This window comes from Zootoca vivipara, chromosome 1 (assembly GCF_963506605.1).
Source record: "Zootoca vivipara chromosome 1, rZooViv1.1, whole genome shotgun sequence".
Taxonomy (NCBI): Eukaryota; Metazoa; Chordata; class Lepidosauria; order Squamata; family Lacertidae; genus Zootoca; species Zootoca vivipara.
In genome coordinates this window covers 6,432,655-6,457,481 of record NC_083276.1, presented here as the reverse complement: position 1 = coordinate 6,457,481, position 24,827 = coordinate 6,432,655, and the positions used below count along the sequence as shown (strand labels likewise).

At 41.2% G+C, this 24,827-nt stretch overlaps 1 protein-coding gene across 1 annotated transcript in view; it reads left to right on the top strand.

The window, feature by feature from the left end:
• PELI2 (pellino E3 ubiquitin protein ligase family member 2) overlaps nucleotides 1-24,827 on the top strand; it is an 81,521-nt gene that overhangs the window by 36,472 nt on the left and 20,222 nt on the right. Inside the window, exon 2 of the mRNA XM_035103786.2 lies at nucleotides 1,249-1,378. Coding sequence (XP_034959677.1) covers nucleotides 1,249-1,378 — 130 coding nt within the window. The remainder of the gene's footprint in view (nucleotides 1-1,248; nucleotides 1,379-24,827) is intronic.

Genomic DNA, 24,827 nt, shown 5'->3' with positions numbered 1-24,827 from the left:
CACTCTACGCAGGGCTGCCCTTGAAGCTAACTCAGAAACTCCCGCAGGTGCAGAATGCCGTGGCGAGACTCCTTACGGGGTCCTTGCCGTGGGATCACATTCATCCAGTGCTTTACCAGCTGCACTGGCTCCCAGTGGAGTACAGGGTCAGGTTTAAGGTGCTGGTTTTCACCTTTAAAGCCCTATGCGGCCTAGGACCCTCGTACCTACAGGACCGCCTCTCCTGTTATGCCCCGCAGAGGACCTTAAGGTCCATAAATAACAACTTTGGAAGTCCTGAGCCCCAAGGAGGTTAGATTGTCCTCAACCAGGGCGAGGGCCTTTTCAGCTCTGGCCCCGGCCTGGTGGAACGCCCTACTGCAGGAGATCAGGGCCCTGATTTGACATCTTTCCGCAGTGCCTGCAAGACGGAGCTGTTCCACCTGGCCTTTGGGCTGGACTCAGTCTAACCCCCACTATCATTCATTTATTTATTTGATGGAACCCCTTATATGGGATTTGCATATAAATTTTCCCTCGGCTCTTTTTGCTGGCCCATGTGGGACCAGCATGGATAGTTGGCCCCGGTGAATATTTGACGCCCCCCCCCCCCTTTATGGCTTTGATCTATAGGCTACCACTAAAACGAGGCTGCATTTTAAGCTGCATTTTAAACTGTATTCTAACATATTTTAATCAACTGTTTTTGTTTTGTTGTTTTGTTTTGTTGTTTTGTTTTTAATGTTTTTACTGTATTTATACTCAGTGTTAGCCGCCCTGAGCCCAGTCTTGGCCAGGGAGGGCGGGGTATAAATTATTTTTTTTAATTGTTGTTGTTATTATTATTGATACAATAAAAGAAGCAACAAAAATACAATTTAAAATCTATTTAAATAGTTAATACTTTGGATATGCCATCTCCCATCCCCTAACCACAAACCCACAAACATACCACGGGTCATCTGAATGAAGTTTGCATGCATACCACTGGTGGTCCACAGTCCACACTTTAGGAATCCTTGACTTAGACCAGGCTTCCTCAACCTCGGCCCTCCAGATGTTTTGGGCCTACAACTCCCATGATCCCTAGTTAGCAGGACCAGTGGTCAGGGATGATGGGACTTGCAGTCTCAAAAACATCTGGAGGGCTGAGGTTGAGGAAGCCTGACTTAGACAGTGCATCTTTCACTGCCGTATTTACGATTTTCAACTTTCTTTTCCACTAGAGTAAAACAGTCTCTCAAATAACTTTTGCATTTGTCTTCCTAGGTACAATGGCTCCCTCCCTAATGGTGATAGGGGGCGTAGGAAAAGCAGGTTTGCTCTCTATAAGAGACCCAAAGCAAACGGCGTCAAACCCAGCACAGTTCATGTGATTTCAACACCTCAAGCATCTAAGGTAAGCACTTAAGTCTGAGATTGCAAAAGGATTCTGATCTTGCAGAGTATTGGTGATTAGGGGTGGAATTCAATGTTGCAGTCTTCCAATCATTTGAGAGCACTGCAGTTTGCCCAATGGAATGATTCCCTTCTCCTCCCCCTGCATGCTTTTCTTGGATATTTCTCTCTCTCTCTCTCCTGAAGAAAGGAGCCCTGTTGAATAAGCAGAAGTCCTTGTACAGGGCTTCCGCTGATGGGGCTGGTTAGGTGAATCCCCCTCTCCTGTGTTTTTCTGCCTTTCCATTTGCTTGCCTTTCTAGATATGTATCTTCTTTTGCAGTTGGAATACATTTGTTCATTGAGAAGATGTTTTCACTTCCATCAATAATAGTGTTCTCCATTCTCATATGGCAAAACTAACCAATGCCAGACCCCACTCCTCTTACTGAAAATCCAATTCATGGCTAATTTTTCTGTTTGACTAGATATAGAACTTATTGTAAACTAAGGAATAGCTTTTTTATTTCTGATATGTCTTTTTGCAAGACCAGTCCATCAGTGTAGTTGAGTTTTATGTTTTCTTTTTAAAATCCTGCCCAAGTCTCTGATACCCAAGGCAAAAGCCGTGTGGACAGGGACTTGGAAAGCTGATTGTGTTTGGTTGTGTCTGAGTGACACAATGGATAGTGGACTCAGGTACCAATACTGGAAAAATCCAACGCACCTTGTTGCCCAGACACACAGAATTGGATTATAGTATCCCCAAATCTGAAATACTCTCAATTCATCCACTAGGCAACTATATTGAGTTAAGAGATGATCACCACAGATGTAAGGGCACATAAAGATAGCCTAAATGAAGGAACAATGTGGATGTGAAACTGAGTACTCAGATTAAGCCATCTTATACTGTGATGGCAATTTAATAATAGCTACCGGTATTGGAATGTTATGAGTCCATGCAACAGCCAGCTGTACTTCATAAATTTTGAATAAAATTCAAATTCTGGATCTTAACATGTTTGCAATTATTTTTTATTTCTCATCTTACTAAGATCAGGCAGGAAAGGTGGGCTCCTTCTTAGAATGTGCAGAGGAGATTAGAATGTGCAGAGGAGTTTAGAGGTCTGTCCTGCTGTCTGTCTGTGTAATGCCATTGGGAGGAGTTTAGATTAAAACTGAAAGGCTCAAGAAAAAAAAAAGCTTGTCTAAACACGATCTGGCATGGTATTCTGCAGTCAGTGAAAGACACTGCTCTTCTGTTGAAAGGATGAGCTGAAATAGGGGAATCCTCAGTTCCTCTGCTGTAGGGGTTTAACAGGTGCCTAACTGTTGTTCTACTCAGAGGCACTGGTTTATTCTTGCATTCATATCCTGCTTTTCTTAATACCTACTTCCTTAACAAAAAGGAACTTTGCAATGTCTGCCTTCATCTTTAGAAACTTATATGGTAATTTTGTTAAGGCACGGATGATGTACAGATTTCTCCATGAGCAGAATCTTTCTCCATGGGACGTTGCCCATACTTCCGTAATGATGTCACAGTTGAGGAAAGACTGGAGAGTTTCTGGGTTTCCCCTAGTGCAGACTGCATTGTAGCTGACTGGTGTGAGGAAATTCACAATATGGCCAAGCAGCTTGAATCTAAAGCATACCTCCTCCCTCCCCATGCGTACTAGCTGAACTTGGCCAGTCATGATGTAAGATGTTATTTTATTTGCTTTTCAATAAACCAAGACCTTCAAAGAGCCAAATACTAGTTATTTATGGTACACATGCAGTGGTTCTGTATGATATTCACTCTGTAGAGGAACCTTGTTTGTGATGGAAATGCCGATATCTGCATCCTGGAAAGAAAGAGAATATTGATGGTCTGAAATCTGTGATATGTCAACTGTATGTACATTTGTGAATTCAGATAGAAGAATATATAGATTTACAGAATTGATGGAATGCTCTTTATAAAGAATAAATCTTTGTGGTGTAATGGGAAATGATTTTTTAGCAGTTCTGATATTAGGTGAATGCACCAGATGTCTGTTAAAATCGTACAGATAATTACTGTAAAAACAGCAAGCACCAGCCCTTTCATGAAAAGCAGTCTCTTCCCCAAACCCTGTTGGAACAAGAAAGTCTTCTCCTGCTAGCAGGACAGCAAGGAAGGAGAAAATCCATTGTGCATGAACGAGAGCCCAAAATGTAGTGCCTGTTTGAAATCCAGTTGGTTCTCTTCTCCCCACACCCCTGGACGACTCTAAACCTTTCTCTTCCTAGCTTCCCCATGCTTATAAATGAACAATTACACCAGGAAATCTCACCCTTATTGGACTCTGGGATCTCCCTGACATTCTGTTATCAGAATTTGCTAGATTGATGCATAAGTCCAAGACCATCTTGCAGTCTGCTTAGGAGTTCAAGGGATGGAATATTGTCTGAACAGACCCAGAAGGGGAATGGATGAACCAAAGAAGAAAGAATGAAAAGAAGTACCGGGGGGGGGGGGATTAAAGATCTGGTTAAGAGAACTAGAAATCCTTTGGGATGTTTACACATGAAGCAAATGGCAATAAGCTTATTGTGGATTTCCAGTTTCAAGTGTGAGTACTGTTCAGAGTGAGTGGGTGTATTTTTTTTGGGGGGGGGGTGGTTAGAGCGGATAGAGTCTTAATAGTGAACAGGCACTGGTTACAACTTGACACCTTGAGAACACATTTGAGGATCCAGTAATTTCTAAGGAAATGGGAGTTGTATATAAAGAAGTTCTGTGCCGGCATGGTGATATACCGTATTGGCCTGAATATAAGCTTCACCCCCCCCCAAAATTATGACCTTGAAAAGTTAAAGTGTGGCTTAAATTCGCAACCTTATAAAAATTGGCTTTTACAATATCACTGCTGAAACAGACATACGGTAAAGCTGAATGGGTGTGAGGGAGTGGCTTATATTTGGGTATTGTCTTCCCCCCCCCTCTTGAATTTTAAAGGTGCGGCTTATATTCGGGTGTGGCTTATATTTGGACCAATATGGTAAATGTTTCTGATGTTATCAGGATAGATATTTGGATAGATGCTGCTGCATTACTATTTTTTACTTGAGTTCTCTGCTGCACGTGTGTAGGTGGAGCGCACAGCTCACTGAGAGCACAGCAATTCTTCATGTGTAACTACTTGGGGTGATTTTTTTTCCATATCCGTAGTTCCATATTGTAGGGTTATTCTCTTGGGAATCAGATGCAACAAATTCTCCTCTTTTGTGCATGTGTATTGTCACAATGACTACAAAAGTTTTAAGATCGGAGCAAAAATTAACATTTCTGTGCACAAGCCTTGCTTCTTTGCACTCTCAGTTTTCATGATACAAGAGGGTTACAGAAGGGGGAAATTGCATCCAATACCATATTTTCTAACATCTGGATTTCACAATAGCTAATCACTTTGCCAAAAGCCTGTTGAGAGTGCCAGAGGCACCTTGTTACCTAAAAACAGCTTAATCCTGATTACATATCATGCACCTTGAATTTAATATGCAGAATACTGGCTTTTGTGAGTACAAAGACAATAAAAGTTAAGTGAGATATGGTAATTAAAATCCTTTATTATTTTGCATTTCAGTGTAAATTGATGCCAGGTTCAACGTAATTCTCTTGCACTTTCTTTGAACCCTTATGAAAGAGCTTTTGTGCTTTTTAAATCGCTGTGTAAGGTACAGTTTCTGGATGTCTGCCCAGAGAACAGTGATGAAATGGGTTACAGCTATTGCTGTTTCCAAAGTGCAAAAGCAGATTTGATTTTTTTAAAAAAAATAAAAAAAAATAAATCGAAAGCCTTTTTTAGATAGCTTTTCTTGGAGCTTATGGAGCCTGAAACTAAATCAAGAGGGCCAGGAATTATTTTTGCATGTTCCATAGTCACACGATTTCCAAACTCAAATGCAAAAGAACAAGAAACTTGTTTTTGTTCTTAGAAATAACTTCCAGACTAACATTAAAACGTTTGGTTCTGCTCTAGCTCTTTCAGCATTGACCTTTAGCATCCGCAAGAGACTAAATGCAATTCTCACTTTACGGAATATTAATGCATTCTGGCCTCTGTGTCATGTTTCTTTCTTAATGTCCGGCATGTATTTCTGAGTTGTGCCAAAACAAAAATTGCGTTTTCCTGTTTATTCTGTTCTTAAGCACCGAAACCTCAAGACCTGATTATTGCAATGTGCTCTGTGTGGTGCTACCCTTGGGCCTGATCCAGATACTCCAGCTGGTGCAAATTGCTGCAGCTGAACTGCTGATGGAGACAGACTATCACCAGCACATAACCCAGGCACTCAAAATCTTGCACCAACTGCTCATATGCAACTGGCCAAGGTTCCTGGTTCTTGTATTAATTTACAAGGCCCTAGCAACTTGGGTCCAGGATACCTCAGGGACCACCTGATACATGGGCGTACCCAGGATCAAAACTAGGGGGGGCAAGGGGAGGGGCCAAGGCACGGAAGGGGAGGGGCCACAAAGTGGGCGGGAACGGCGAACTCGCGCTCCGCCGGGCTGTGCCCCTCCCTAGCAGCAGGGCTGGTGGGCGGAGGCGGAGCCCAGCCCAGCGGAGCACGCGTTCGGCATTCCCGCCCACCGCGCCGCGCTCCCTGGTTCCCCGCCGCGCTTGGCCTTGCCTGAGGGCGCGCCGGGGAGCTGGAGGGAGGGTGCGGTGCGGTGCGGTGCGGCGGGAATGGCGAACTCGCGCTCCGCCGGGCTGTGCTCCGCCTCTGCCCACCAGCCTTGCTTCTAGAGTAGGGCAGCTGCCCTAACTTGCCGCATGGTGGGTACGCCCTTGACCTGATAACTTATATCTCTGCTCCGTCACAGATGTCTCTGGGGGAGTCACTGTTAGTGCTCCCCCATGGCTCGGATGCACGGCTTGTAACTACAAGTAGCCATGCATTCAGTATTGTGGACCCAGTTTTGTGGAACTCTCTTCCAGTTGAACTTCAGAAAGCAGAACCTACATACACAGTGCTCTATATTAATCAGTTAGCAAATTTTTATCCTTTTTGTCATTCTGCTGAATGCACAGACATTAGGGACTGTTGGGAGTGGTGCTGGCACTTCATGCATGTGGTAGACGCACAGAAGCAAATAAGCAAACAGTCTGCACTTTTTCTTTGTAGGTTCTAAAATGTGTGTGTGTGCGCGCGTGCACATATGTGCGCAAAAACACATGCCTGGATTTGGAGTAAACATAGATTGTTACCTGGTGATTGGTAGTTGCTTGTCAGAAGTCAGTGTAGTGTAACCCAGTGCTTAGGTTAGTGCATAGCGGTGATTGAAAGATAAAGGCTCATGTGCACTCCTGTATTACCCCTAGTCTCCAGTGTGGTGTAGTGGTTAAGAACGGTGGACTCGTAATCTGGTGAACCGGGTTCGCTTCCCCGCTCCTCCACATGATTGGATCTGACATGTGGGTTCAACTGCGCAAACCTCTGCGAATCCCTAAAGTGTGCTGGTGTCTTCTGGCACCAGTCACTGTGATGTTCAGGCTAAGGAATGCTTTTGAAGCTCCCGAACGATCGCCCAGGAGGGAGGGAACATGCAGTCGGGCCTGTGTCTCTGCCCAAGGTTCTACTTGTGAGTAGGCCACCTCCTGACATGCAGCTGCTGGGTAACCTTGGGCTAGTCATACTTCTTTGAAGTCTCTCAGCCTCATTCACCTCACAGAGTGTTTGTTGTGGGGGAGGAAGGGAAAGGAGATTGTTAGCCACTTTGAGACTCCTTAAGGGGAGTGAAAGGCAGGATATCAAGTCCAAACTCTTCTCTTCTTCTTCTTCCCAAGACCAGGAGAGGTATGAAGTGGGAGGAGCAAAGGCAGGCACACCGGCATAGTCTCAGGTGGCTTGGGCAAGTCCCAGGAGAGGAGGAGACAGGCTGCTGTGGGAAGGCAAGGACCTTCAGTCTCCACAACTTCCTCATAGGAGCAAGATCTATCAAAGAAGAGTTGGTGTTCTCATTAGGCCTGGCACTCCTGAGCAGAGCCTGTTTCTTCTAATACAGAGTTAATTTCACTTACTTTATGTGATTTGTTGCTGGCTCACACCCGACACTACTAGGCTAGTCTGTTTGATCGGGGTTGGAACCAGGACGCCCCCCCCATCCCCTTTTCATTTACAGAGTGCTCCTGTAGGAAAACTATTAAATGAGCCAAAATCAAAACAAATAATCTTTGTCATTGCTTAATTAAGTTGAACTGAAATCGGGACCTTTCAGTACCAATATTTCTGGTTATATTTCTTTCCTGTTTATAAAAGAAACTAAAAATGAGTAGATAAATTGAAGGGGCATGGGAGAAAAGAAAAACATTCCAAGAAATTGTACAGGATAGTCAGCAGTAGCCTTACTGGTGTTTAAAACAGATTTTTTTCAAGTGTCCCTCTTGAGAGGCAGTGTGAGGAGGGCAATGTTTAGCTTCCAAAGTCCTTAAAATACAGTTTGCTGTGTATTTCCCATTATTTGCTGGTGAAGATTGCATTTTTTCCCAGTGACAAAATATTGTTGTGTTTAAATGCTGGCCAAATCTGATACTGCTGCCATAGGAACATCATCCTCAGGGAGAATGGCCTTATTTCTTGCAATAATTAAGTAACAGCTGCACATTTATTCCAACAGTACATGAAGCATGCTTCCTAATATTAAAACCAATAAAATATCAGGTAAAGGTGTTCAGTGGCTTTTCCTGCATTGCTGTTCTGCCAGATACGGGCCAGTGCTGGTGTGTTTCAGTTCTCAGGTGGATTTTGCATGGGGCTTCTCAGCTCAGGAGAAACAGAGATACAGTGGCTTTAGATCCACGCTCTTGGGTTGCTCGCAGAGGTGGTGGTGAAAAGTATACAGTGGTACATTGGTTCCCGAACGACTTAGTTGTGAAACACATCAGCTCTCGAACGCCGCAAACTCGGAAGTAAGTATTCCGGTTTGTGAACCTTTTTGGGAGCCGAACGTCCAATGTGGTTTCCGATTAAATGCAGAAAGCTCCTGAAGCCAATCGGAAGCCAAGCCTTGGACTCCGGGAACGGATTAAGTTCCAGAACCAAGGTCCCAGTGTACTTGAAATCCCAACCACATTTTTGGATTCTCGGGCCTTGCTTTATCCTACAAAGGGTGCATTCATCATCCAGTTGGAAGTCAATGGTGGAACTCTTTACTGAGATGTCTCGATGAAAATTACATTCAACACCATTCTCATGTAATTGTTTCCCTTCTCTTAGCATTCACAATGCCTTGAAGTTTTTATATGTGCAGTTTTTTATTATGTATTTCCATTTAGGCATTCTATAGTGAGGCACTATCGGTCTTCCTCTTTTCTTAAATAAAACAGCTGGAAATAACACTTAAGGCTTTTCTGACCCCCCCCCCCCTTCACTGTGCTTCACTTGTTCAAAGTGTGTTTGGAAGTCATCTATATTCTCAGTTTCTTCGTCTTCCTGAACTTTTGCTGATTGAAAGCTAACCTGTTGGTAAAATGTCATAATCTTTGGCCTCTTACATGTGCATTAAACAGCTCTGGAACTTGGAGAGGTTAAGACCCAAACTAGATGTTTCCTTAGTACATAGTAGGTAGCCACTCATTTTGTCCTCAAAGAATTGCAGGCCTTGAGGAGCAGGATTCTTTCTAAAGCCCGTATACCCAACAACAACAACAACAACAACAACAACAACAACTTTTATTATTTATACCCCACTCATCTGGCTGGCTTTCCCCACTCAATCAGGGTGGCCTACAGCAAATAAATAATTGTAAAACATTAGGTAAAGGTAAAGGGACCCCTGACCATTAGGTCCAGTCGTGACCGACTCTGGGGTTGCGCGCTCATCTCTCATTATTGGCCAAGGGAGCTGGCGTACAGCTTCCAGGTCATGTGGCCAGCATGACAAAGCCGCTTCTGGCAAACCAGAGCAGCACATGGAAACGCCGTTTACCTTCCCGCTGTAGTGGTTCCTATTTATCTACTTACATTTTGACGTGCTTTCGAAAACAATTTCCCGATACAGGGTTGCCTTCAGATGTCTTCTAAAAGTCAGATAGTTGTTTATTTCCTTGACATCTGATGGGAGGATGTTCCACAGGGTGGGCGCCACTACCAAGAAGGCCCTCTGCCTGGTTCCCTGTAATTTCACTTCTCGCTGGACCTCAGTGTCCGGGCTAAACGATGAGGTTGGAGACACTCCTTCGGGTATACTGGGCCAAGGCTAAGTTTTCCTCTAACAATTTATTGTACTTTGGAAGTTCTAGTAACAGGAAAAGCAAAGCAATCTTATATCAATGAATAGTATGTACTGTGCTTGTGCAAGTGTCCAACAGTGCAATATAAATAGCAAGCACAGTTGTGTATACAGTCATAATCTTAGGCCCTTCTTAATGGGCCTCCTTCACAAAAGGTCTGGAGGGTGGCAACATGAGAACGGGCCATTTCTGCGGTGGCTCCGTTTGTGGAATGCTCCCACCAGGGAGGCTTGCCTGGTGCCTTCATTACGTATTTTGTGTTAATTTTGTATTTTTGTGTTGTAAACTGCCCTGTGATCTTCGGATGAAGGGTGGATACAGATTTAGTAAACGAAGAAACACTACACAAACCATGGCATAACTACATTTTGGCTCAATGGACCCCATTGCCGTGAACAGCAAATTAAAACAAGTCAACAATGAATGAATCAAAACAATATAAAACTGCAAGATTGCCAATAAACACCAATTAGGCTAGATATGTATTTGTGATCTGCAACTGTCTTCTTACTACAGAGCAGCTTTGTGGAGCTGAGACCAGAAAACTGTTTGATGAGGCTGAGGAAACCTGATAGCTGTTTTATAATACTGAGGAAGATTTGGGTCATTCTGTTAATGGTTGAGAGGGATTGTGGAAAAAGGTGTCCTTGATAAGTAGCTTGAATTATCATGATAGAAATATGAGTGTGATGCCTTCTGAATGTAATAAAATTATGTCTAAAACAGTCTATGCTTGAAACTCACTCTCTCTTTCTCTGGACCAGAGCCTATAGTTTGTGTACTCCCATCAAGTGAAGAAAAGTGGGTTACATTCCAAAAGCTTTTCTGTACAAAATTTGAACACAGGCAAGAAATCTTGGGGAAAGGATTATCAGTTGGTGGGTCATCTCCAGGTATGAGCAAAAACTGCTCATCATTGAAGTTTCCTCTGCAATCATGAGAGCTAAAATGCATGTGTGTTTATAGTTTCCCAATATCCATAGTGTATGCAGTTATTGCACTGTGTGGGTGAGCTGTATCTAAGTGGTAAGTTCTGCTTCTAATCTCTACTCTTTTTTTTTTTAACCCACACACATACGATTGTTCTCAAAGAGGGTTTCCAACTGTGCAGAAAGTGTTCAGTGTAATTATACTTGTATGCATGGGGTATTCTTTGACCTTGTGAACGTGTTCACATGTATGTGGGGTGATGGAACGTGCTGTAATGCTGCCCCCCACATTAATTATTATAGGCAAAATTGTTTTATGCTATATTGTGAAATCTCTTTGAGATGCTTCATGGGAAGTGATTTATAAAGAAATATAATAATGAACATTTGAAATGGGCTTTGATTTCAACTCTCTTGGCATTGTCAAAGGCAAATGGCTGCTCTCCAATAGATTTCACATTCCATGCTCTGCAGCCTTCTTGTGGTCATGCAGATTACTGGATGCAAAGAGGGAATAATACTTGGGCACTTAAGAATTTTATTTATTATTTCTTTCTGGCTTCTTGCACCTCTTTGCATAAAATAGAAATCAGAACTAAACAAGAGAAAATAGCTTGAATAAAAAGGCATGTAGCATGTAACACCCATGGTTCCTCATGGAGGATTGGGTTGATTGGGAGTCAACAGTGGAAAGTTCTGAGCAGAATATGAGAGGAGCTAGAACCCAGGAAGGCCCAGGCAACAGCTTGCCACATTGCATTAAAAACCACTTTCTGGTTAATTGAACAGAACTAGACATTTTACTTGTTTGAGGTCTCCTAGATTACAGAGGTCAAATGGAATCCGTTCCGGAAGTCCTTTCAACTTCCAAAACGTTTGGGAACCAAGGCATTGATTCCAATTGGCTGCAGGAAGCTCCTGCAGCCAAGCAGAAGCCACAGAAGCCGCAACGGACGTTCGGGTTCCAAAGAATGTTTGCAAACCGGAACAATCACTTCCGGGTTTGCAGCATTTGGGAGCCAGAATGTTTGACTGGCAAGGTGTTTGACTTCCAAGGTACGACTGTATAAGCTTATAAAACTTAAACCTTATATCACTTAAGAGTTGTACATTCATTCCCAAAAAACCAGTTAATAGATATAACAAATGCTCATGGCTGTCCACTGGTCTACTGTTGAGGTAGAATTGCAGTAATTTGTGGTTATCAGATAGAGAGGATGCTCATCAAAGTTGCAGATGGCACCAAACTGGGAGAGGTACCTAATACCTCAGAAGATAGATTGAAGGATTGAAGATGACCCTATCAGATTGGAGAACTGGGCCAAAACTAACAAAATGGATTTCAGTAGGTACTGAAATGGAAAGCTGTACTTGGGCAGGAATAATCAGCTGCAAACTTATTGAAAGTAAGTCCTGAAAGCCTCATATGAATCCCCTAGTAGTTTGTGACCACCAAATTGTCATCTTTTAAATATATATGCACACTGCTCTGTTAGGTCCACTGCTATGATGTCGTGATGCAAAAAAGTTGTTTGTGGCACCTTCATAAATATATTTATTGACCACTTCCATAAGTCTCCTGCTTGATTCTATGTTGCCAAAATCTTGTGGTGTTGCACAAGATTCCCAGAACTCAATATTTCTAAGCCCAGCAGCAAATAGCATAATATTTATGGTAGAAGTACTAAGCTGTGTACAACCAATATTAAAAGGGTTTTATATGTACAGTGGTACCTCGGTTTACAAACAGTCCCGTTTACGAACGCCTCCATTTATGAACGCCGCAGACCCGGAAGTGTTTACATCCTGGTTCCGCGGCGTCGGATGCGCAGACGCGATCTGCGCAGAAGCGTGCCTTCGGGGAGCGAACGCCTCCGTTTACGAACGCCTCTGCGGAACGGATCACGTTCGTAAACCAAGGTTCCACGGTACTTTCTGAATACTGTATGTACTTGAGGTTGATGCAGTTCAACCTGTGCAAATTGTTACTAAAAAAAAAGCCCACCATACATGTGAAATCAGAATTCGCCGACAACAAAGTCTTGAGGGCTGCTGTGCAATCCAGATCAATCCATAGTTCTTGTATTTTCCAGTTTAGTAGCAATTGAAAACTTAATATTTTCCTGTGGCACATAATGGCCCAGATGATGGTCTGATAGGCACTGTGTTCAGCTGACAGTTGCTGACTTCCCAAGTTGATCAGCAGGTATGGTATTAAGAGTTCCAAGCCTGTTATTTGCATATCTAGTAAAATTGGACAGTGCTGTGAGGTAGCATTCCTGGCCTGATAACCTACCTGGTTATTCTTTATTATTTACTTTGTTTATTTGAAAATATTTCTATATTGCCAAACATTTCTTTAAAAAGCAAGGTGGTGGACAACATAAAATAACCAGTAAAATTATATCAATGAAAACAAATTAGAAATATAGTATTGGCATATGCCTGTTGTAAGGAACTTCATTACTTGACTGGTTTCAATGAAGTATGATTAATTGATCCACTTCTGAGACATTACAGGCTAGATTCTAAGTATCCTTGTTAAGTATTATTGAGCTGACTGATACATTATAGAACAGGCTTCCTCAACCTCAGCCCTCCAGATGTTTTTGGCCTACAACCACGGGTCATCTGAATGAAGTTTGCATGCATACCACTGGTGGTCCACAGTCCACACTTTAGGAATCCTTGACTTAGACCAGGCTTCCTCAACCTCGGCCCTCCAGATGTTTTGGGCCTACAACTCCCATGATCCCTAGCTAGCAGGACCAGTGGTCAGGGATGATGGGAATTGTAGTCTCAAAACATCTGGAGGGCCGAGGTTGAGGAAGCCTGTCATAGAAGTATGTTGGTGTAACTGGATCATAGTTTGGAATTGCTTGGTGCCAGATTTGTGGCACTCTTGAGTTGGCCTCTTCATATATGAAACTGAGATGGCATCATAAGAACTTTGGCCTTAGGCAGATAGGTTAGTGAGACTGGACTAACCCTTGCAGAATCCATGCTGGTTCTGCTCTAGCAAGACTTATTCTATCTTTAATAATGTTTCCACCAGTTTCCTGGATCCCTTTTAAAACTCAGTGTTAATTTAGCCACTGACCAGTTCTTGGATATAGCGCTTATTTTAAGTATTTTATTAGAAGACCAGCAATTTCTTCTTCTTTTTTAATTCTTTAAGAACTCCTGGGTGAATGTCTTCTGGATTTGGTTCCCCTCACCCTGCTATTATTAATTTGCCAGTTCATGGCAGTGTTAGAAATTAGCTGGCCACGAGGTGCAGGTCCATTTGCGACCATGTGCATATCTCTGGATGCCAGGTTAGCGACTGATGTCTCCATCTGGCTGGCCCCTGCAGCTTTCATAAGCAAGTAAGCAGAAGAGTTTATTTATTGCATTTATCTCCCACCTTTTTCTTAAAAGAGCACATGGTTCACCCCTGCCTCTCAGTTAATCCCTACAATGACCCTGTGAGGTAGGTTTGGAGACTGCTTACTGACTCCAAGGTCACCCAGTTGAGGGGGGATCGGAACCCTGATTTCCCACTCTAACCACTACACCACACTGGCTTCCTAGCAGGTGAATAAATATGGGGAAAGCAGTTCGGCAGTGGAATTTGCTACCAAGGAGTGTGGTGGAGTCTCCTTCTTTGGAGGTCTTTAAGCAGAGGCTTGACAGGCATATGTCAAGAATACTTTGAAGGTGTTTCCTGCTTGGCAGGGGGTTGGACTGGATGGCCCTTGTGGTCTCTTCCAACTCTATGATTCTATGATTCTAAAATGTCACTTCGAGAAGGATTGGAAATCTTTTCCTGGGAGCTTGAATTTGTTTTCTTCTGGATTGTTTGATTTGATGTTTTAATGTGCTGTCAACTGCTTTGAGCTGAACTCGTAGGCTGAAAGTCTATATAGAAATTTACTTCAGATGACTATATTGAAGCATCCGACCTCCTAGTCTGCTGTCTTTGCTGAGATTATTTAGATTTTGACGTTGCTTCACTTAAGGAGAAGAGTGTAGGATGCATGCTGTGCTTTATAGCTGCTATTGCTCAAAACTATCATTTTTTCTGTCAAATTTTTCTTCTAATTCTAGCTTCCAGCCAGATAAGTCATCTGTATGATGAATGGCAGAGAGCTCCCCTTACTGATACACATTACTACAAATAAAATAAATCCACTCTTTGGGTTTTTTTGGGGGGGGGGCAGGCGGTGAACAAAGGGAAGAATCCAAACCATTACAGTATTTACATTTGCAGTCTTACTGTAGTATAAAGAGTCTTCAGCCTAGGCTGTAACTATCTTTTACTGAATTGCTTTTTGCTCTGGGGTTCTTGTTTTCTATTTCTACTCTATACACTAGACTCGATATATACAACATCTTTGGGGCTCGGTTCATGAAGAAAGGTACCAGGTTCTGAATGCTGGTACCAGATAACTAGAATAAAAAATAAGCACTCTTGTAGCTTGGCTATTCTTGACACCACTAAATAATTATTGTAAATTTGATTACAGAAGCAGCTTCTTATCAAGAATCTCTCCACTCACAAAGCTGGCCAGGTTTTTAGTGTGCAGAAAAATCCAAAAAGGGAGAAATAGGCTGCCATCATAAAAGGGACGGGGGGGGGGGAGGTTAAGATTTGAAAGAAAAGGGGAATTGTCCTACAAAATTTGGGGAGACAAGAAAAGAAGGGGCTGTTTCATTTGAACATAGGGACGAAGGAAGGAGAGAGCAGAATGGTTTCCTGAAGAGAGACAGGATCCAAACAAAGAACACTGCCCCTTTAGAAAGGATGCATGGGGTGGTCAGAAGGAAAGAGATTGAGAGGCGGGGGGAGGGGGGGATATCCAGACAGTAAAATGGAGAATAATCTGGTGGAGGTGGAGAGGAAGAGGTCAAGGGAAGGTTGTATGGCACTTCTGTTTCTTGGTCATTCTTTAACTACCATTTGGTGTTCCTCAGAGACTGAGGAGCCACAATACTTCAGTGAATAGATGGGGCTGTTTGAAAATTAGCTGAGTGAGCAAGTGGAGGAATCTCTCTGGCTGTGGAGCAATGATTTTGACCAGCTTCTCTTCTCTAGATGTGCGGTATTTGTGCCTCTTTCCATCCTCAGATCAGTCTGCATGTCTGCTGACACTGATACACCTTTTCTAGGTCAGGAGAGGGTGGAGGCATGATCTCCCATGTTGGACATAGACCTTTTTGCATCTTCTTTTCTCTGCTCATCTCAGTAAACTGACAGGAATCAGTGTGTGCTGTGTTAAGCTTATTTCAGGCAAGGACCCAATTGGATATATACTGGTAGAAAATTATAATAATAATAATAATAATAATAACAACAACAACAATAATAATAGTTATTTATTGTGTATACCCCGCCCATCTGGCTGAGTTTTCCCAGCCACTCTGGGCGGCTTCCAACAGAACCTTAAAATGCAATAATCTATTAAACATTAAAAGCTTCCCTAAACAGGGCTGCCTTCAGATGTCTTCTAAAAGTCTGGTAGTTGTGAAGAAGCTCTTAATGCTTTAATTTGTCTCTTTCTCCTGATGGGCTTTGTTATGTCATGCCCGTGCTGCCGCCTCCTCTCCTAAGCTTCAGAAATCTTGGAAAGGACAGTATGTGGGGCTTGTGGTTGGCAACCTGCTTGTGAAGTGGCGAATAATCATGTTTACATTTCATTTTCTTTTCTGTTTTAAAAAGGGGAGACTTCAACCTTAAAGAACCGGCTTGCAAACAGTTGTTGGAATACACTCATCAGATATGTTTAGCAAATGGCGGTAGTGAGCTATGAGAATAAGAAATGCCTTGCTGGATTGAACCAAAGGCACATCTAGTCCTGCATTCTGTTCTTGCGATGGCTAGCCAGATGTGTATGGAAAATCCATAAATAGGACCAGAGTACAGGAACTCCCTCCCACTAGTGGTTCCTAGCAGCTGGTATTTGTTTTTTTCAAAAGACAATTTATTAAATTTCCAAATGAACACATTAAACAATAACAAAACATTCAACAACACACACAACAACACATAATAGACACAAAATTTCCTCTTTTTAACATCTATTCAACTATTTAAATTCAGTTTGCTCTGCCGAGCTTTGACTTCCCTCCTTCCCCTCATTCAGTTTTCTTATCCACTCCTATCTCGCAGTTCCTTTATTCCATCTCTTAAAGTCAATTCGTAGGATTTATTTCAAACCTGCAAGTGTCTTTAAACTTCTACAGTTCCTCTCCATATACAGTAGTCCACGAATTTACTCCAGTCCTTTTGGAACCTTGACTCTCCCTGGTTGCTAGTCAGCCTTGCTAATTCCGCATAGTCCATCATTTTCGTCTGCCACTCTTCAATCGTCGGTAACTCCTGAGTTTTCCATTTTGGGGCTAATAAAGTCCTAGCCGCGGTTGTCGCATGCATAAATAATACTTGATCCCCTTTTACAATCTCCTCTCCTATAAGTCCTAACAGAAAAGCCTCTGGTATTTTGGGGAAAGTATATTTAAAAATCTTTTTCAGTTCATTATATATCATTTCCCTTTTTTTTTAATTTTCTCGCATGTCCACCACATATTATAAAATTTGCCATCCTTATTTTTGCATTTTCAGCATGATTTACTACTCATTCTATACATCTTAGCCAATTTTACTGGTGTTAAGTACCATCTATACATCATCTTCATAACATTCTCTTTCAGGGCGGTACATGCAGTAAACTTCAATGTTTGATTCCATAATTTCAACCACACGTCATATTCAATATTGTGCCCAAAATGTTTTGCCCATTTTATCATCACATCTTTTGTCAATTCATCTTTCGTATACCATTCTAACAACAAATCATACATTTTTGACAATTTTACTCTACCTTCCAACAATTCTATTTGGAATTTGGACCTTTTATCCTCAAAACCTATTTTTCTATCATTCGTAAAAACATCATTTACTTGGTGGTATTGCAACCATCCAGTCAAGGCTTCTTTGATTTCCTCATAGGGTTTCAACCTCCATCCCTTTTCTGATTTCACCAAAATCTCCTCGTAAGTGGCCCTCCTCCCCTCCATATTTATTTTCTTAACCGTCAGCACCTCCACCAGTGAAATCCACCATGGGGTCTTTGTTTCTAACAGCAACTTATTTCTTTCCCACACCTCATATAAAGACCTTCTTATCACATGATTTGTAAAACCTTTATGAACTCTATTTTTTATCATACCAGAGATATGCATGCCACCCAAATCTGTTGTCGTAACCTTCCAGATCTAATAAATCTGTATTTCCCAATGTTATCCATTCTCTTAACCAACAGAGACAGGACGCATCATAATATAACCTCAAGTCTGGCATAGAGAATCCACCTCTTTCTTTTCTGTCCATCAAAATTTTGTATTTTATTCTTGGTTTCTTCCCCTGCCAGACAAATCTCAACAAAACTTTTTGCCACTCTCTGAATTGTCCTGTTCCCTTGATTATTGGTATCATTTGAAATAAAAATAACATCTTGGGTAGTACATTCATCTTAACTGCTGCTATTCTTCCAAGGAACGACAACTTCATTCTATTCCATGTTTCTAGGTCTTTTTTTATCTCTTTCCACACCAGTTCATAATTGTCATTAAATAGATTAATGTTTTTTGCTGTCAGCCATATTCCCAGATATTGTACTTTTTTCGCCACTACGATTTCATATTTCTGTTGTAATTCCTCCTTTTCCTCAATTTTCATATTCTTAACCACCATTTTTGTTTTCTGTCTATTTAACTTAGATCCCACCAACTGTCCAAATCTCTCAATTTCCTCTATAGCTTCTGCAACACTTTCACTGGGGTTTTCCAAAGTTAAGACTAAATCGTCCGCAAAGGCCTTCAATTTAAACTCTTTTGCACCCACTTTAACTCCTTTAATCGCTGAGACTTCTCTTATTCTATTCAATAATACCTCCAGGACCGTGATGAACAGTAATGGTGATAATGGACATCCTTGTCTAGTACCTTTTGTGATTTCAAAATATTCTGTTAATACATTATTATCAATTTCGCTCTTTGCTCAGAATATATCACTTCAATTCCATTCAGGAAGGATCCTCCTACTCCCATCGATTCCAGGTTCTTCTTCATAAACTGCCAAGAGATATTATCAAAAGCTTTTTCTGCATCTATGAACACGAGCAGCTGGTATTTGGAGGCATACTGTCTCTGATACCAGATGAAGCATATAGTCATCAAAGTTAGTAGCTGTTGATAGCCTTCTGTGTCATTAATTTGTCCAGTTTCCTTTAAAAGCCATTCAAGTTGTGTGTGAAGAAGTACCTTCTTTTGTCTGTCGTGAGTCTTCCAACATTTGGTTTCATTGGATGACCTCTGGTTCTAGTACAGTATTATGTAAGAGAGTGGAAAATTTCTCTATCCACATCCCCCTCACTAGGCATAGTTGAATACACCTCAATCCTGTCCCTCACCTCCAGTCACCTTTTTAATAAATGAAAAAGATACAAATGTTCTTAATATGAGAAATGCTTCAACCCTTTGTTTTGTTGCCCTTTGTGGCAACAATAGCCTCCTCAAGCTGTGATGACCCAAACAGTACACAGTATTCCAAGTGTGGGTGCGCATTATGATATTGGTAAAATTTATTTCCACTTGGTTTCCTAATGATCCCTAACATGGAGTTTGCCTTTTATCACAGCTGCTGCGCACTGGGTTGGCATTTTCATTGAGCTTCCTGCCACAACTCCCAATATATCTCTTCTGGCCGCTATCAGTTCAGATAAACAACTCACAGGATGAAGTTTTGGTGTTGTACAAATAGCTTCATTGAAACAAGATTAACTACATCTTGTGCTTAATGAACAGTTATTTTAGAAGCACAGGGTATGAACTAAAGGCAATCTGGAGTTATATGTGTAGAAGAACATGTGTATTAAGCCACCTAGTGAGAATTAAAACTTGGAAATTATTACCGGTAGTACTAAAAGATATCTGTTCTATTAAACAGGGTTTGCCTTGTACTCCCTTTATAAACGGGCTGTTTCCAGATATCTCTATAACTTTGGCATGATTAATTCAGTTTTTCTTATTGAACATGGCTCTTTGATTTTTTGTGGTTATACGAAGGTAAATGCAAATACTTATGGCTTACTCATGAGCAAGGCTAAGCACCTGTGTAGATGCTACATTGAATGATATTCAAGAGACATCTTGTAATGAGAGCATAATTAACACAGTGACATGGGTAATAGTGTAAACAGCTGCTGCAAAGTTCTGGGAGTTTCAGCCATAGTATTTTTTCTTGAGAATTTGCTTACTGTGGTTGAGATTAAATTCTTAACTAGAATTTAGATATCATATTTAATGCGTAATCCTACCAAATCTCCACGAAACTGCCAGACAGCTCTTCTACTGATTCATTCTAATAGTCATTCATTGGTATATACAGTACTTGGCAAATTACTTACCTGGTAATACCAGCTCTTTTAGTCCATGTACTTGCCTGGAGTGTTGAAACAGCTCTGAAGCACTGTTAATTAATCCTGCTTCTTTCAGTTGCCAGCTGCATAGGTTTCTTACCTATGTCTTTGATACTTGTACAATTTTTGTCATGTTCATAATAACAGTGTTTACTTCTGTAAATACTTTACCACCTCAGACTGCCCTATGAAGGAAGTCCAAATTCTGGGGGAGGGCTACATGTTGTAAGAAAAGTTACATATAGGTTTCTTTCAAATTTGTTAGAAACTGCCCTTGTTCTCAAGATTTCAGATGTACTGTGCCTCAGATTTTATAGATGTGCACACTAGCTACACCTGATGAATGCCCCATTTGTTAACAATTGGAATTTGTCTTGCTTTATTGATGTTGGGCATTACCGTAACTGTTTTCAGCAGAGTAAGATGGTTATCCTATGTTTGAGAGAAGCTATGACATTATGCTGGAGGAAATGTTTCCTCTCAAAAGACATAGGGCGGACAAAAAGTTTCTCCCTGAGTGGCTGCTAACTCACTTGGTTTTTTAAAAAAGGATTGGGGAAATTAATTGACTGTAGGTATATAAAATGGCTATTATCCATGAAAGACCAATTGACCCCTTATAGTAGTAGGAGAAGTTGCATCCTGTGCTGCTGTTTCACACAAGGGACAGACATCTACCTGTACTTGTGCAGCAAGGGTTCTCCTTTCTTTCATTCCCTTGTGCACCTTCAAAATCTGCTCCAGAGGATTGGGGGCAGGCTTTCTGGAGATTTTGGGTTCATGCAGGGGGGGTGAGAGGAAGACTACATCCAGTTGTGTCAGCAGAATGACATTTTCACTCAGAACTCAAGAATTGCCTTGCTGCATCTGTTCAAGGTCTACCTTGCTCGACATTCTGTTTCCTAAAAGTGGCCAACCAAATGTGTTTGAAACCTCACGAACAGGTTAGCACCCCTATTTTAGGAAATGTCATTCTGCTTGTTAACACTCACATAGTGAGGAAGAAAGTCAAAGTAGAGTTGGCAACTTCAGTGGTGAATTTATGGCTAGGCAGTATATGTTCATTATGCATTACTTTCCTTGTTGTTCAATGTAACCAGACATTTCAAAATAGGTATATTATATCAGCCAATATTGCAGAGTTAACAAAGCCTGGGGATAGCACAACGTAAGACTTAACTTCAAGAACATTAAGTGGCTTTGAAAACCTATTCTGAGCATGATGATTTATGGGCAAGTCACTTTGACATAAGCACAAATGAGTTTTCGGTCTATTTTTGAGCAGCAGAACCAAGGGCTTTCTTTCAGCATCAGTGGCATTTAGAAACTTTTTCAAAGCCATTTCTTTGTCCCACACCAGCATGTCTTCTCATACTACGTCTTTTTACTTCAACTTAGAAGACCTTTTATCTGTACTCCATAAAGATTTTAACTCTACATCACCACTGCTAAATTGTTCTGATTATAAAATTATTTAGTACAATAATATTAAATTATTTTTGGTTGTATGGCGCAGGCATAGCCAAAATCATTTAGCAACAGATAATGGTAGATTGTACCAAGGGCGTAGCCCCAAAAATGTTAGGAGTGTGTTGGGTTACCCAAAGCAAGGACTATAGAGAGATGTTAGTAGTGCTAACTTTATGTTATAAAACAACATAATTTTAAGGGTTTTGGCTATTGTTTTCATTTTCCTTAAATAGGATAATGAGACTACCCAAGACCTGCTGCAGAGTGAATTTAAGGAAAGGTTTCCCCTTCTGAACTCTTTACTAATGTATTAGCAGACAGCCTAGCTGAGTGCTAGAGTTTCCGTTGCATTTCGGATGTTCGTGCCTGAGAGCAGATACGTAAAGCTGTAGGAAGCAGGGTGGACTAATTTTATATCAAAACCACTTAATTGTTCTTAAGCTGGTAGAATTGTGGCAGAGAATTGGGTCATTCAGCATCCCAGTGCCACTCTTTATTTTTTGTTTATATTGCTTAATACAAGGACAAGTAGGGTGGGGGAGAAGGACAGAGTGGGTCTTGATGGGGGGGGGGATCCCGAGTCTGAAAAGCTTGAGGACTGCTGATGTAAATGTTTTCCTATTTGTATTTTAGATAACTTCTTAGACAAAACCACATACAAATCAATTACTTTCCCCATTAAAGCATGATTACACAATCTAAGGTGGTAATTCAAAACTTGTGCTCATGCAGCTCACATGTCATCTGAAGAGAGAGTTGAGAACATCTGCAAAATTAATGGACTTCTGGTTGACCCTCTATAATTACATTTGAATCTCTTGAACAAGATAAGTACATGAGGCTTTCCAGATGAAAGAACTAGTTACTACTGGGGATATAGGTCGCATCCTCACTATACATTTAAAACACTTGGATTCCCCCAAATAATTCTGAGAATTGTAGGTTGTTTAGGGTGCTGGAAATTGTAGCTCTGTGAGGGGTAAACTACATTTTTCAGGATTCTTTGATGGAAACTGTGTGTTAAATGTGTGGTACGGATGTTCCCTATGGTGTTATTTTGCATGGGACAGAAAGTAAATTTTCTGGTTGGCTGACAGTCATAAATATTTGAGAAAGGAAACATTGAGCTCAAGATGTTCAATGGGTTGTATAGCAGCCTTCCTGGGATGATGTACTCCAGACATCTGAAGGGCACCAGGTTGGGGAGTGCTGGCATACGCAGTATGAGAATACTTAAGCTGCCTCTGTGAATGAATGACCCTGTTAGAGTGATGTTTCCTGAAAGCAGGAGTAGGAGCTGGATCTTAATACCTGTGAATAGGTCCCTGTGGCTGCTGTTTCAAGCCCCTGATAGTAATATAGTTTATGGCTGTTTTGTGCTAGATTGCAGTGCTTGACAATCAAAAGGGAGATATTTTCCCCCATTGGTTTTTTTTCTCATGAAAAAGCAGCCTTCAACCAGCTGTCTGTCCCTCTCCCCCTTGTTTGTGTTTTGCTATTGCAAAGCATTAAGGGATGCTAGTTGTGTGCGTAATCGATAGCATTTTGGCAAGAGTTAAATTCTTGTCTCTGCTCATTTCTCACGAGAGATAATGGGAAGCTGTTTAAAGGTCTCTCTTAAAGTGCCTATCGAGAGTATCTTTGGCTGTCAATACAAAACAGATTTGCGTCAGATTCAGTTTGTAGTGTCTGAAAATCATGGCGTTATTTGATGGGTCTCATCTCATTAGCGTGCTATACCTATGAGAGTGTCTGCTATACCCACTCAAACTCTGAACTTCTTGGAAGCAGAATTACAGAACTTATTTTTTTTTTTAAAAAAAATTATTAGATTTTACAATAATTCACATACATAAATCCATCCATCATTGTCCCAACATAATTCTCTTCACAACACAAAAAGGTATCAAAAAAAGATATTAAAAATAAAAACAAAACAAAATACAACACCAAAAATTTAAAACCTGATCATTTTTCCTAAACATTATCCCATGGGCTGCCCCAGGACCCCCCTTTATTGATTTTCATTTGCCAAATCACCTTTTACAGTTTTCATTTTTCACAAACCATTCCAATCTCATTAAACTTATATTTATCTATTTAGCCATTTAATCAAATTATCTATTAATTTTTATATTTATTTATCTCCTTCCATTCCCTCCTTCTCCCCGCACCCCAGAACTCTCCCTGCCACCGAGAGTTTACAGAATGCTGGAGACAAGCAGGAGATGGTTCTTTTCCAGCTGGATCCCCCCCGTCCCCCCACTCCGGAAGCCCCTCCTGCCACCAAGGGATCCCAGAACGGAGACAACCCACAGGGGCGGATGAAACACCCAGCTATCCCTTACAATTCAATTCTCTACAAGCTATACTAATATTCCCATTTCTAATAATAAAAAAAACACTTTAACCTTCACTATCATCTACTTTTCCTCCCTTGCCTGAATTTTTCTCCAAGAACTCTCATACTTTTATAAATTCCAAAACTTATTTTCTTATTCCATTTTATATCATTTCTTTCTAACTTAAACTCTTCCCCCCATGTTCACAGCATATCCCTTCTCGATTCAGCAAGTTCTAAAGTCCAGAAACCAGTTTCAAAACCATTTTGACCAACCTTTAAACATAACGTCCTTTTCCCCTTCACCCCACTCCCTTTCTGCAGTGTTTTACATGCCCAAATTTTCCATTCCCTCCCTGTTGCCCTTTTCTTATTTGAATGTTCCGTTCATTGTAATTAATCTTCTCCAACAGTCTTTGTTCCTTATGGGCATTCTGAAGTCCAAACATAATTTGTGCTCCCCCTTCTATGGGGGCACTGTTTCTCTGATACGCTTGACTAAAAACTTTTCCCTCTTTCTTCTCATGGTAAACTTCCTCCTGATACGAAAGTTGACATATTTCTTGTTCTCCATCAATTTCTTCTTTGATCTCTTCCTCCGATGTTTTTTGTCCCCTGTCCCCTTGGAGAAGTTGTTTCATCTCTCCTAATTGCAAATTGTCTTTATATGTTCCAATTCTAAGTTCCCATAAGAGTCTCAGAGTTCTTTCCTTGAATCCAGCTGCATACTCGCATGTTGACATTTTTTGTACTCCTCTCAAGGACACAGTGTTATTCCTAAGCACAGGAAGTGGTTGCACTTCTTCATTCCATCGCCATTTTCCAAACTGGTTACAGTATATCCACAAGTTAAAAGAAAAGAGAATCAGTTACTTATTTCCAAGTTATAATTATCCAGAGGGAGTTTTTGTAGATTATTCTTACGGTTCAGCTTATAGGCATTATTTCAACTCTCCCTCCTTTCACAAATCTCGCTGAATCCATCCGGGCTGCTGATTCCAGA